Source organism: Trichosurus vulpecula, chromosome 5, assembly GCF_011100635.1.
Source record: "Trichosurus vulpecula isolate mTriVul1 chromosome 5, mTriVul1.pri, whole genome shotgun sequence".
Taxonomy (NCBI): domain Eukaryota; kingdom Metazoa; phylum Chordata; class Mammalia; order Diprotodontia; family Phalangeridae; genus Trichosurus; species Trichosurus vulpecula.
The window spans coordinates 164,818,037-164,832,694 of record NC_050577.1 but is presented as its reverse complement, the minus strand read 5'-3'; the positions used below and the strand labels follow the sequence as shown (position 1 = coordinate 164,832,694).

Genomic DNA, 14,658 nt, shown 5'->3' with positions numbered 1-14,658 from the left:
TTTTTTATTTGAGTTAGAGATCCTTCTTTTGGGGTGTTTGTAAAATAATTTTTTTGAAGGATCCAAAGGAATTAGAACTTAGAAAGTGAACAGTTCTGTAATGAGATAACTTTGTTATCTCTTTAGGATTTATTTATTTTTTCAGTTATTGTGAATCCTGACTGATTCAATGATTTTTAAGCTTCAGAGATTTTGTTTTGAATTTAGGTCCTTTAAACATGATGTAAGAGGAAATGCCCGAGCCATGATGAAATTAATGAACAGTGCAGATGTTGCAAAACATTCTTTATCAACCTTGGGAAGTGCAAACTGCTTTGTTGACTCACTGTATGATGGCCTGGATTTTGACTGTAATGTGTCCAGGTAAGACTAAATAAAAAGGTAAAATTCTTTTGTCGTGTTGGAATAACTGACTTTTATGAACTAATATTTAAAAACAAATTTATTGGATCATAGTAAAAAGGGAACATTCCTTTAAAATTTTTGGATAGTGTTTTTGACATATTAAATACTATACCTTTTTATTCTAAAGCTGAAGTTAATTTATTGAAAAGATCCCAAATTTGGTCTGTTTAACTTGAAGAAGTGAGATTCTTAGTTTGTTAAAGCTAAGTTTCTTAGTTTTAGTTAAACTTAGTTTCTTAAAGTCATGTAGAACATATCAATTTTTATATATAGTATCTCTCTAAGTAATTTTGCTCACTTTGACAGAGTCTGCAGTAGTTAACTAGTAGTGAATAGTTACTAAACACTAGATTGAGAATCCATACTGATACTATTTAGTTAGTCATCTGTCTTTGACACTGTTGAACTTATTCTTGATGCATAAGGGTAGCATACATAAAATGGCATATGATTGCTTTATTGTTTGTGTGAAATCTAGGAAGTGGTTAACAAGTAATTGCTCCTTCACTCAGAATTCTTTTCCTTAGTCTTCACAGAAGACTTTGTCCTCCCTGTTTTGGATAGCATATAAACAGAGAAATTTCCAACTCAGTCTAATAATCCCTTTCAGGTTGTGAATTTGATGATTGAATGAGTCGTAAAGTATCACCAGAAATTATCTTAGCGGGTGATAGATTTTAATGTTCTTCTAAGTACTCAAAGATTACACTGCTTTCATTGGTTATTAACTCGTTCTAGTTCTTAATGCTCCTTCTACTACCTTTTTTTTTTGGAGGGGGGAAGGCAAGGCAATTGGGGTTAAGTGACTTACCCAAGGTCACACAGTGTTAAGTGTCTGAGGCTAGATTTGAACTCAGGAACTCCTAACTCCAGGGCTGATGCTCTATTCACTGCGCCACCTAGCTGCCCCACTCCTACTATCTTGATATAATATCTTTAGATTCTTTAGTAAGTTATTTGTTGATACTTTAACCTATTAGGGTTTTTTAAGTGTTTTCCTTGTCCAGGATAAGAGATTGGTAGAATGGTTAAATATTAGCAGTATTACTAATATTTTAGATATACTTAGGATATTTTGAGAGTCATGTGGCAGGTTTTCTACTTCTATTTGACCTTGACTTTGAATATCTTCAAACATTTGTAAACTTGAGCTTTTGAAAAAAAATACTGTTGCACTGTTAAGTTGTTTACCTACTATAAGCCAAGAGCTTCCTCAGCTAATTAAAAGACACTATATTATGCCTACCGCTGTGCTAAGACCTGAGAATCTGAAGAAGAAGTGAAAATAATTCCCATACTCAAGGACCTTCCATTCTAATGAGGGAGACAAAATAAACATAAATAAATATATACAAGATATGTATAGAGTTAGATACAAGGTAATCTTAGAAAGAAAGGTATATGGGGAGACCACGAAAGTTTTTTTTTTAAGCTGAGTCTTGAAGGAAGCCAGAGATTTTAAGAGATGAATGCAAAGAGGAAGAACATTCCAGGAATGAGAGAGCCTGTGCAAAGGGATTGAAGATGGGAGATTGAACATTTTGCCTGAAGACTGAACATTATGCCTAAGGAACAGTGAGTAGGCCATATGGTTGAACTGTAGAATGCCTCGAAGGGAGTGACTGGAAGTTTTGAGGAGCTTTAATGCCCAGCAGCAGAGGAGTTTATATTCTACCTTAGCAGTTAATAGGGTGTATGGAGTTTATTAATTGGGGGGGGTGACATAGTTATTAAAATTTTTGATGTTATAACAGGTTATTTTCCATTAACTATTAAGTATTACCCTTTCATATTAAATAAGTTGTGTTTGCTATAACATTTTCATATTTTTTCCTTTTCGTAGGGCCAGATTTGAACTTATATGTTCACCACTTTTTAATAAATGTATAGAAGTTATCAGAAATCTCTTGGAACAAGTTGAATTTACATCAGATGACATCAACAAGGTAATGCATATTTCTTCTCCTAATGTGTTAGTTGGGGTGTCAGCCCAGGAGGGATTTAGGCAGTTTACCCTCTTAATGAGAAGAGTATGAATATCTGTTTAAACATTTTCTGAGTATGGGCTTATGAATTTTTAAAAATTAGTAAGGTGTATACTATTTGTAATACACGCTTGTAATGCCTACTGTTTATCAGATGCATAATTACCTTCAACACCAAAGAACAAATTCTTTCAATTTACTTAATACTTGAACAATTTATGTTATGGCTAAGATTTGTTTTAAAAAGCATTTGGATGGAAGAGGTTTGCTTTTAAGATCTTTGTGTGGTGTTGACTTTTAAAAATTCTGTTGATTTTAAGAGTGGTTTAAATTTGTGAGACATTTTGAAAATTTTTTCAAAAAAATTTTTTGAAAAGGCTTTACAACAAAAAAGACTCATGTTGCTCATGGAAGATTGCTCATTATGTGTTATCTGTCATTTAAAATGCCAAGCTTGCACAATACAGTCCTATATTCTGCAAATTTTGGAGTTAATAAACCATATTTACTTTTAAAAATTTAGTTTTAACTAATAGATTCATTCATATACTAGTGTTGCTCTCCGTTATTCTCCATTCTTATTATCCAACACTTAATTGAACACCAATGACTTTCTCTAGGAGCTTTACACAAAAGTATTGCATTCCATGAAGACTTTTTTGGGTCATTTCTTAGTATATTATCACATAAAATTAAGCCAGTAACAAATACTTTTTTGGACACTTTTTGATACTTTTTTCGATAGGCTAGATTTAGGAATTTAGGAATTTAGAGTTGGACTGTTCCATTTTGCTTACCTCTAGGAAAGATGACTCTTTCTAAGTCTAGGTAAACTTAATCTTTTTTTTCCTTCTTCAACTGGTAGTCAATTAGTCTTGTCAATGAACAAATTTATTAAGTGCCTGCTGTGTGCCAGGTAACTGTGCTAAGTGCTAGGAATACAAAGAAAGGCCCTGCTCTCAAGGAGCTCAGTGTTGACTCATACTACCTCTGGCCTCAGCTGAGGGCTAATTTAGCATTTCCCCAAATTTCCTATCCTAACATACAAGGGGCCCAGTCTTTACCAGTTAAGTCTCTTCCTTGCCCCATTCACTTTTAAGATTGCTTTTAAGACATACAAACTTAGAGGAGAATGTGAGGATGTTTCTCATAAACTAAGAATTAATTATTTAATTACATGCATGCCATGTTATACGGTTCCCTATATTGCATGCCTTGGGATGGGTCTTTTGTAACAGACTCTAAAAGGTTCAAAGATACTATGGTACTAGATTGTTCTTTTTTGTTTATTTTTCTTTTGGAGGTGGGAAGGCAGGGCAGTTGGGGTTAAGTGACTTGCCCAAGGTCACACAGCTAGTAAGCATGTCAAGTGTCTGAGGCCAGATTTGAACTCAGGTCCTCCTGACTCCAGGGCTAGTGCTCTACCCACCTAGCTGCCTTTAGATTGTTCTTTATGCCATAGACCTGTATTATATGGACAAGTTCAAGGCCTTTACTAGGTTCTGTTCTAGGAGAAGGAATTGTCAGTTTTATGAAAGAAGCATCAAAATATGAAAATTTTTCAGTGCCAACTAGTAGATATTTTGTTATTCTTTTTAAAAGTCCTTTAGAAATAATGGTTTCCAAAGTGAGTGCTGTCACAGTCCCAAGGGTAAGTAATGAACTAAGGGTGGGAACATGGGTCATATTGCACTCTCCCTAAAATGACAGATCATGGCACTTGACTCCAAAGCACAACCACACCACTCCCTTCACCTCTTGTTACTAAATACTTTCCCACTCCACCCCCTCCCACCTTGGCTTTCCATGCCTCTCAGCCTCTTCCCTTCTCTACCTAGTATCCACTCCCACAAGGACAGTTGGGCATTTGTATAAGGAATAAATGTAAGCAAAATTCACTCCTCCCACCCCAAATGTCTTCATGCCCTATTGCTCAGATCGCCTGGTAAAAGCATCAAGTCCCCTCCCTTCTTTTTGTTTTTTGGAGGAACAGAGTGAGTAAGCATGGGTGAATTGTGATCTACATCACAGAACCCATTATGTTATCTTTCTCACCAAACCACCCCTCTTCTGAACTTCAGTATTTCTTTTGAGGGCACTATCTTTTTTTCGACCTTGATGTCATTCTTGACTTTTCACCTTCATGCCATTTATTCAAATAGTTACCAATCTTACAATTATTAAATCTACCTCCACAGCAGCTTCCATCTGTCCCTTTCTCTATACTTGTACAACCACATCAGCTCTCCCTTAGACTATTACAGTAGCCTCCTAATTGGTGTCTCGATTCCCCATCCTTTATGCAGCTGGTCAAGATGATTTTCCTGAAGTGCTTGTCTGACCATGTCTCTCATTAAATTTCAGTGGTTTCCTTTTTACTCTAGGATTAGATAATGCCTTTAGCTCATCCTTTAAAATGTTTGTGTATGTTTCAGTAAAGTATATATAAGTTATTTAAATGAGTAAATATACGTAGATATTCTAAAATTTTTTTTTTTTACTGATGGAGTTACAAGATGAAAAAATCTTTGGAGAACACTGCCTTATTAGATGATATTGAAAGCTTCTATATGTCCTTGCAGTGGGTATACCTCAGGATCCCCTTGGGTTCCTCAGGGGATTTAAAATCCCTGAATTTTAGAGGATTTTACATCACTGAAAAAATGTGTAATTTAGTGCTATATGCTAAGATAAATGCTGATCCATGGCACAGGTAATGGAAGGATCTGATTTCTAATAAAAGTTGACAATAACATAATGGTGAAATTTTTATTAGTATGTATTTTAAAGTACCTTTGCTAAGCATCTGTTTTAGATTTACAAATCCCAAAAATAAGTAAATTATAGTTTATTTTCCCATAGCCCAGGCATAAAATTCATACCAGAGTTTCTACATCAGTAAATTGCTAATTTTTACATATTTTGAAGCTTCCTGATTTGTTTTGGTTCTCCCTACGCTAGTAAAACACTAGTGCACCTGTTTTCCCATAACCTTTCCAACTTTGACCATTGCCATCTTTGCCATTTTGCTACAAACTTCAAGGTTATTTTGATTTATACTTCTTCTATAAATTATTTGGAACATTCTTTCACGTGGTTGTTGATAGTTTGCAATTCGCCTTTTGAAAACTATTTGTTCACATCCCTTAATCATATCTATTGGGGAATGGCTCTTAGTTTATCTGTTAGTTTTCTATTTAGCTTGGATACCAAACCTGGATCTGAAAATTGATACAAAATTTTTTTTCCATTTGACTGCTCCCTTTCTTATCCTAGATACATTTTATTTTTGCAGAAGCTTTTCAGCTTCATGTAATTAAAAGTATCTGTTTTATCTTTGTAAATCCCTTTGCTCCTTATTTAGTTAACCCATAGCTATGAAGTTTATGATCTGCTTCGCTTCTAATTTTTTGCTATGATTTTTAATATTCAAATCACATACCGCTTTCTTTTCTAAGCGATTTGTGCTCCTACTGTAGAGGTTTTGTTTCATTTTTTATCTTCATTTATTCTAGGTATTAATATTGTCCTTATGAAAAGTCTTTTTTCCTTTGAGTCTCTGTTTACAGTTATTATGGAGTTACTCTCTTTTGGGGGCATCTTTATTTAGACTTTTCATAATTTTTGATACTGCTCAGTATTTTCTTTGACTTAACTCATCTTTTCAGTTTTAGTTCCTGAGCCAGAGTTTTGTGCCAGAGCCATATTCCACCCCGTTACTCTTTTGAGGTCTTCAGATCCTCTTTGGAATCTCAGTCCAGGTTGCTAGGAACTTTAGAGCCCCTGGGCTTGAGGTATTCCAGTAAGCATGCTGCCATGCTACATACTGGCCATTGCCACTGCCCTTTAGCACTTCAAGGGACTCCATCCTGAGTTTTCCTGACAACTCTAGGTCTCTTTTAGAAGAACCTTCCACTCTTGCTGCCTCCAGACGCAGAGATTTTTAGGGTGCATATGCACCTGGTCCCACTGGAAGTCTTCGTTTTCTCTTGCCTTCAAGCTTCTTGTTGATTGACCCTTTGTGCAGTTCTGGGGGAGAAGTCATTTACTGTAGATTCTCATTAGATTTGGTTTGGTGTGAACTTAAGGGTTTTCTGGCAAATGGAGCTGCCTATCTGCCTCCTGTCCGGGAAGCTCTTTTGGCTGGAAGTTGTCGTAGACCATCTTTGATAGCTGCTCTGTCTGGAAAAAAACATCACCACATAGTCTCTGAGACTGTCCAAGCTTTGCTTGATTGGGCTTCAGACAACGTACGTACCAGCTATCAGCAGACTCATACTGACTCATACTTCCCAGCTTGGTGGGGTCTGCCAGGCTTGTGTGCCACTAGTTGAGCCTGCAGGAGTCCACTATCATTTCTATAGCATAGTCAAGCATGAAAGCAGAAATTTAGTGATAGTAGAACTCCATATTCAGCAGAATATTGTGAATAAGAAATTAAGTATTTTTATACTAAATAACTACCAAATGTTTAACATTTCATTTCATTTGAAATTAGATACTGTGTTATTTTCCAATAAGGTTTCACAAAATGCCTGATTAAAATCAAAGATGCTTTTAATAGCTCCAAGGAGTTTTTAATACTTCATTACAAGATTGACACTGTTTAATTCTGTAAAACACATTATTCAGACAATAAGAATGAATGCTTTTTTCCAGGTTGTACTTTGTGGAGGGTCAGCTCGCATCCCAAAACTGCAGCAGCTGATTAAAGATCTTTTTCCAGCTGTTGAGCTCCTAAATTCAATCCCTCCCGATGAGGTTATTCCTATTGGTGCAGCTACAGAAGCGGGAATTCTTGTTGGCAAAGAAAATATTTTATTAGAAGAGGAGCCTCTTGCTATTGAATGTTCTGCAAAAGATATTTTAGTGAAGGTGTGTCCATCTTTTCTAAATTTCATAATAAGACTTATTAACTTAATTATGAAATTTATGGTGTCCAAATTAATAATGATAGTCATGTGGTTTTTGTTTATTTAGGGAGTAGATGAATCAGGAGCCAATAGATTCACCGTACTGTTCCCATCAGGGACTCCTTTGCCAGCTCGAAGACAACACACATTACAAGCCCCAGGAAGCATATCCTCAGTATGCCTTGAACTGTATGAGTCAATAGGAAAACATTCTGCAAAAGATGAAAATAAATTTGCACAGGTGAGAATATTGAGTTTACATATTATCAGAAACAACAAGTTTTTGTCTTCTAGAGTATTATCTGTCTAAAGTCACATCTATAACTTTCTGTATGTGGGGTAGCTAAAACTGCAAAATTTGATGCTATATTATACATGAGGTACATGACAGATAATAAGAAAAACAGTAATGGTTGGGTGCCTAGCAATTCAGAGAAGGAAATAAGCGGGAAGAGAATTGGGCCAGTGTTCGTGGCCTCAAATGTATGCTTTTAAATCATAATTGATAATTTAAAATGTGAATGCCAAGTTTTTTTTACAAGGAGGTGAATGCAACCTAATAATTATCACTAAGATTTTGGTGAATGGGATTCATACTGCAACCCAAGGGTAAACATTGGTGAGAAGGTGTAGCAGAAAAAGCACCAAGTGTAAGAAATGCGCTTCTGCCCCTATACCTCTGAATTTGAATTTAGAAGCATAGAGAAGCAGGGTAGTGTAGCAACTGGAGAGCCAGTTTCAGAGCCAGGAATATGTGGGTTTAAGAGATGGACATGCCTGACCTATACAGACTGTGTAGCCCTGGGCAAGGCACTTAACCTCTGAGTACTCTGGGCAATTGTCTTAAGACTGTAAGTTTCAAAGAATGTTCCAGCCTACATTGGTAGAAGGAGATCCTCATCTGTGAGTTGCCTATAACAATGAAATCATAGCTCTAGTTGGAATCCAGTGTAGAACCTGTGGGTGAGAATAAAGAAATGCAGTAACACAGAAGCACTATTATTATGATAACATACTAGAGGTAAATTTGCCAGATAGAGGTTGGAGATGAAAATTTGCTAATACAGACTGGTACAACATGGGGAGCGCTACCTATTCATACATCACCTGGAACTCTCATTCTGCTAAAATGTTAAGCTCATGGGATAAATTCTTGATTTACCTTACTGATAGTGTCTTCTTTCAAAAAAGTAAAGAGAGCAACACGAGGAGGGACTGCTATTCTGGTTTTAATTATGATCAAAAAAGACCTAGTTAGAGAAGTGGAAATAAGAAGAACATTAAGAGAATGTGACCATGTTATCTTCAGTTTGAAGTAGCCAAACTAGGAAACAGCCCAGAGTCACACACGTAACCCTCAATTTTATGGAATCATAAACTTTGAGCTGGACGGGACTTTAAGAGGGTATCTAGTCTAGCCCCACATTCTGTATAGAAGGAAACTGAAACCTGTTGAGGTTAAATTACTTATCCAAGGTCATACCTATTAAGTAACAAAATCATGACTTGAACCCAGGTGACTGATTGTAAATCCAGTACTTTTTACATTATACCATGCTAACAGATTTCAAGAAGTTCAGAAAATGAATAGGTGTGTCCTATGGACAGGAATTCTAAATGGAAAGATGGCTCAACAGGAATGAGAAATCATTTGAAAAAAAGCTTTTCAGAAAAACCGTTATATGCACTTGTAGAACAACATGCATAGGTTTCTGTCAGTAATTTAATTGACAGAAAGTAATTTTTAAAAGGAAAGCACTATTTGATGAACATGCTATTTTAATTTAAGATATGCCATTAAGATTGGTATAGTCTGGTTTATATTCATCACAGAGAAATTGCAGCAGGGAAATTAGATATAGAGAAAATCTAAACAAATAAACCCACTATACTCAGTCATGTTCAAAGCAAAGACAATTTTGGTCTCAGAAAAATTATTTCTGTTTAACAAGTATTAAATGCCTTATGAAGTACTTATTGGGGCTGAAGTTTTTAAAGATGAAAAATAGCACTCCCTTCAAGGAGTTCAGACTATAATAGGGAAGAGGAGATACATAAGAATACATAAATAAGTATGATATAGAGCAGAAAGTGATCAGGGTAAAGGATTACATGTATAGTGCCATGAAAAATTTGAGGAGGGAGAGATCACTTTTTCATCTGGCATAAAGTCTTTCAGTTTAGAACTAATGGTGCTGTGCAGATTAACTGGGACAACATAAAATAATTACATGTTTTAACTTGTATAATAATCTTTCAGTATTTCATATCTTTTTTAAAAAACACATCAGGATGCAGTATATCCTCCTTCTGCTGCAATGTCACATTTTAAATGATTTGGTATTGAATTCACAATATTTTGATACTTATTGTTCATCATGAAGCCATGTTTTTATCACACTGGATATTAAACACCTTCGATAATCTATTTTTCCAAATTTTCATTGGAGTTTAAATCACAAGTTCCCAGGCCACTGAAGGATATTTATCTCCATCTCTTGGATAAATTTCCTGACCATTTGTAGCATGTACAAGCTCATGATGCAGTATTCTATCTCCATTTAGGACCTCCTGAAATTCTGGAACAATTCTACCTTTCAGTATATTAATAGATTTATCAGAAGTCATTATTTCATTTCCTCAGTGGGAACTTTTAGGCCCACTGGGATTAAAAAAAAAAAAAGCCCTAGACTATGAATGTTTTATAGTCTGGTAGTGAGAAAGTAGACAGGAAGAAATAACAAACAAAAAGAAGAACCCCACCATAAATTCAACTAGAATTCCTGGGAGAGATGATGCAAGAGTTTTAAGAAGTTTAAAAATGTTTTTGTTAGTCCAGTGAGAGTTCTTAAGGGAAAAAATTGGAAAAGAAGTGAGAACAATTAAAGAAAAATTGAAAAGGAAATAATTTGATGCAAGAAACAATAAAACCTTGACCAAGCAACAAACTCCCTTAAAATTTGAACGTACCAAACAGAAACCAATGACTGCATGAGATAATAAAATGTTTTAAACAAAGTCGGTCAAAAGACTGAAAAAAAAAAAAAAACAGAAAATGTAAAATATAGTGAAAAACAACCCACAGGGAAAAAAGATGAAGGAGAAAAAATGTTGAGAATCATTGCACTATCTTAATGGCATGACTAAAAAGGAGCCTAGATACCTTTTTACAAGAAATCTTAAAAGAAAATAGAGGGCAAAACGGAAATAGAATCTATCATTGACTTTCTAACAGAAATTCCAAAATTAAAACTCCCAGGAATATCATAACCAAAATTCAGAGCATACAAATCCCCCCCCCAAAAAAAATGGCTGCCAGCAGCTAGAAAGAATTCAAGAACTGAGGAGCCCCAATCAGGATCACACAATTTAGCAGCCACCACTCTAAAGGATCAAAAAGCTTGAAAGACAGTATTCCAGAAGTCAAAGGATATAGGCTTGCAGCCAAGAATAACTTAATCAAGAAAGCTAAGTATAATGCTACAGGTTGGGGGAGAGGGGGAAAGAGAATTGACCTTTAGTGAAATAAAGGACTTGAAATGATTCCTCATGAAAAGATCAGAGCTATGTAGGTACTTCAAGGTTAAAACACAGGAGTTAAGAGAAGCATAAAAAGGTAAACGTGAATGAACAGTAAACAGGGATAAACTTCTTACATTCTAATATGGGGAGTTGATACATGTACTCCCCTCTGAACCCTGTCATCATCATGGGCCATAGAGGGAGTATAATTAGACAAGGCCTGGGAATGATTCTGTTATATCTTAAGAGAAAAACAGAAGAAAAGGAATATACTATGGGAGTTGGGGAAGGAAGGTTAGGGCAAATTATCTCACATCAGGTTGCAAAAGTAAACATCTTTATAAACAAAGAGGAGGAACTGGAGAGGAGTGAACTACATACTCATCTGAAATGGTCAGGAAAGGAAGAATACACACAAACATACACAGAAAGAATTTAGCTGTAGAAATACACTTCACTCAACAAGGAAAGGGGAATGGGGAGAATCAGAGGGTCGATTAAGAGAGGGATTAATCCTAAGCAAAACAAACTCTTAAAGATGGGCAAAAAATTTATAGCTCTTTTAAGGCAGCAAAGAATGGGAATCTGAGGATGTGCCCATAAATTGGGAAATGGCTAAACAAGTTATGTTATATAAATGTGATGGAATATTATTGTGCTGTAAGAAGTAATGAAGCAGGTGGTTGGTTCCAGAGAAACTTGGGAAGACTTATATGAATTGTTCCAGAGTGAATTTAACAGAACCAGGAGAACAATTTTTACGATGAGAACATTGTATTAAGACAAACAACTTTGAAGGAATCAAGAATTCTGATCAGTATAATGACCAATTACGATTCCAGGGAACTAATGATGACTCATACTACCACTCTCCTTATAAGAGAGGTGAAGGATGAGGTATTTTTTGGACATGGCCAAAGCAGAGATTTGTTTTGCTAGACTATATGTGTTTGTAACCGGGGTTTTCTTTAGTCCTTAACTGGGGAGAGGGAGTTTGGGGTAGGAGGGTGAGAAGGTAGATTCTTCCTGATTAAAAAAAAATTTTTAAGCAAGTTTTGTCAGTAAAGATGATTTTCCCAATCATTTTTACAGTCTTTGTATTGAATTGTTTATGATGAGTATTTTTTCTTTATAACAACAGTTGGCAGCTTTTTTTTTTCTGGTTTTCTTTACTGTTCTTCCAACTTCAAGAAGGCTATACTGTTATTTGGAAGAATCAGTAACAATTCCTCTAGCTACCAGTTCCCTCTGAAAGTCTTGGCTTGTTTTCAAAGTTGGGCAGTTTTGCAGCAATCATTTGTCATTTCTTAGCATGTTTTTCATTTTCAGTCCCATTTTCCCTTGTGCTTTGGTGAAATTCATCCTATTTCATTGTGGGTTTGGATAATCCTTGAAAAGTACAAATTTCTACACCAACAGCCACTGCAAATATTTCTAACAGTCATTGAAAGTGTTCTTTAAAAGCTACATTTACTTGTTTCTTTGGAGTAATGTCCATCCTTAAAAACCATAGAATTAAAAAAAAGTAAAAAAAGCAGTGAAGCATATGTAAGTGGCATGAAATCTAGCATTCAATGTACAGAGAACTAACTAAAGTTAAAGGAATAAAAAACAGCTCAATCTGGTTTTATCTGGTCAAGGTCTGACACTTGAGGTCAGTCTAGCTATAGATTCACATATCACCCCACTCACCCCTCAACCTTAAAAAAAAGGGCCAAAACATTGCCATCACAGAATAAAATCATCAAAATGTTTGCTTGTCCCAAGTAATTCACATGCCACTATAATTCAATACGCAAAAGATTAAAAAGAGACACCTAACAATTTTTACTTCTCCATTTCTTCCCTTATCTGCTCTCCCTGGTATAGTCTAGTTGCATATAATTCTCATTCTACAGCAGCTGTATCCAGTTTAAAAAGAAAAATATTTATTCTCTGAATTTTAAATCTGTCACTTAATAGCAAGATTGAACATTTCTGGGTTTCATAATGAAAGTTGACCTTTTGGGATTACTAATTTATCATTTTATAAGATAATACTTTGTTGAATCTTTTCTAACATTATTTCTCTCATAAACAGATTATACTCCAGGATTTAGATAAAAAAGAAAATGGGCTCCATGATATATTAGCTGTTCTTACCATGAAAAGGTACAAAAAGTAAAATATGCTTACTGATTTAGGGGGAAAAAATTGTCTTTAAATTTTGAGAATTTCTGTATTTCATGAGTCAAGTTTGTTGATTTACTTAGGCAAAGGCTATTCAATATTGAAAATCTGTTATTGTTGAGTAGTGGTCATTGATATCTATAAAGGAGTTTATAAGCAAAATATTCTTTATGCCTTGAGCATTATTTTGTTGCATAAATCATGTTTCTTTCCAGTAAATTACAATATATCCTAATTTGAAAAAAACAAACTTTACATTTAGTTGTACTTTTAACCTAAAAAAGTGATCTTTATAAACATGAAAATATGCAAAAAAAAAAAGTGATCTTTGCTGTTTTCAGATACATCATTTAAGCAATATTCAGTGTTATTTTCTTGGAAATTATATGGTAAAATTTCCATTGCCTGCTTGCTCAAAAATAGGGTCAATTCTTTACTCTGGCTGTAGGGTGTCTTCAGGCCTTTTTTACCACATCATGGTCTACATAATGTAAAAATATTAAATTTTATTATCACAGACCCTCATGTAATAACTCTTTGTACTATATAGAGAGTCATTTACCAAAATATGCCTGACAACAGTAGCAAGCAGCTGTATTTTCGTCTCTTGATAAGGTTGGTGCCATAATGAACTAAGTTCTAACTAATGGACTGTTTAAATATCTGTTCGTAACAAGGAGAATGTACAATCAAATTTATTATGAGTGAATCTTTTATGATCAGTAATCTAATACAAAGGACTCTTTTTCATGAGCCATACTACTAAGAACAATTGGAATGTATAGCTGAGGAACTGTCTGGTTACATTGTGCTCAGTGATTAGACTGAAAGATATTCTGACCCATTTTAATTCCACACATTTTACACTTAAATTTGATATCACAAGTGGCTGTTTTAGCCAAATGATGTAGAGTTGCTTTAAAGGGGGAGATAAAAGCAAGTGTGACACATTAGATGCTCTGTTTAAAGCCTTCAAGATGAAATGTTTTTTATTCCAAATGTAAAGTCTGCTTCCTGAAAAATGAAGTCGCTATAGCTTTTTTCCAGAAAGCAGTGCAGCCTCAAGATTTTTCTTTAAGAATTTCCATGACTTTTTATAATAAATCCATGTATTTTTCTTTGTAGGGATGGATCTTTACATGTGACATGCACAGATCAGGATACTGGAAAATGTGAAGCAATTACTGTTGAAGTGGCATCATAGTACTTTTGAGAAAGCATTTTTTTCCATTACTGGAATATCTATGTCATTTTGTTCGTAAAGAACTGATGTTTATATTAAAACATTTTTTAATGAACCACATGATCTGTTTTCATTAAACTAAATTAGAAGGTATTTTTAAATTTTTTAAAGTCTTTAATGAATTAGACATAGGAAAATATAATCGTATTATGTAACTGTTTAGGGTGAAATTATTCTGAGTGGGTAAGAAATTAGTATTTAGCCTTTCCCCCTTTAAAACTGTCTTTTGACAAACATTTGGCTTATAAGGGTTGTTAAACTGAATGTCTTCCACCCATCAGGGAGAATTCAGTGGCCAGTGAGAGGTTCATTGGACAATTAATGGAAGAATTTATTATCTGTCCAAACTTATTGTAGAACTCATTATTACCATAGAGGGCCAGGAGACAGATAATCTAAAGATTAAGTCTATCTCCTTTTC

At 34.8% G+C, this 14,658-nt stretch overlaps 1 protein-coding gene across 1 annotated transcript in view; it reads left to right on the top strand.

Annotated features, from left to right (window-relative positions):
• The window catches only part of HSPA14 (heat shock protein family A (Hsp70) member 14), a 29,801-nt gene extending 15,509 nt beyond the window's left edge, over positions 1–14,292 (top strand). Inside the window, exons 9-14 of the mRNA XM_036759271.1 lie at positions 208–363; positions 2,249–2,351; positions 7,050–7,265; positions 7,371–7,544; positions 12,906–12,976; positions 14,120–14,292. Coding sequence (XP_036615166.1) covers positions 208–363; positions 2,249–2,351; positions 7,050–7,265; positions 7,371–7,544; positions 12,906–12,976; positions 14,120–14,198 — 799 coding nt within the window. The 3' untranslated portion in view covers positions 14,199–14,292. The remainder of the gene's footprint in view (positions 1–207; positions 364–2,248; positions 2,352–7,049; positions 7,266–7,370; positions 7,545–12,905; positions 12,977–14,119) is intronic.
• The last annotated feature ends 366 nt before the right edge of the window (positions 14,293–14,658 follow it).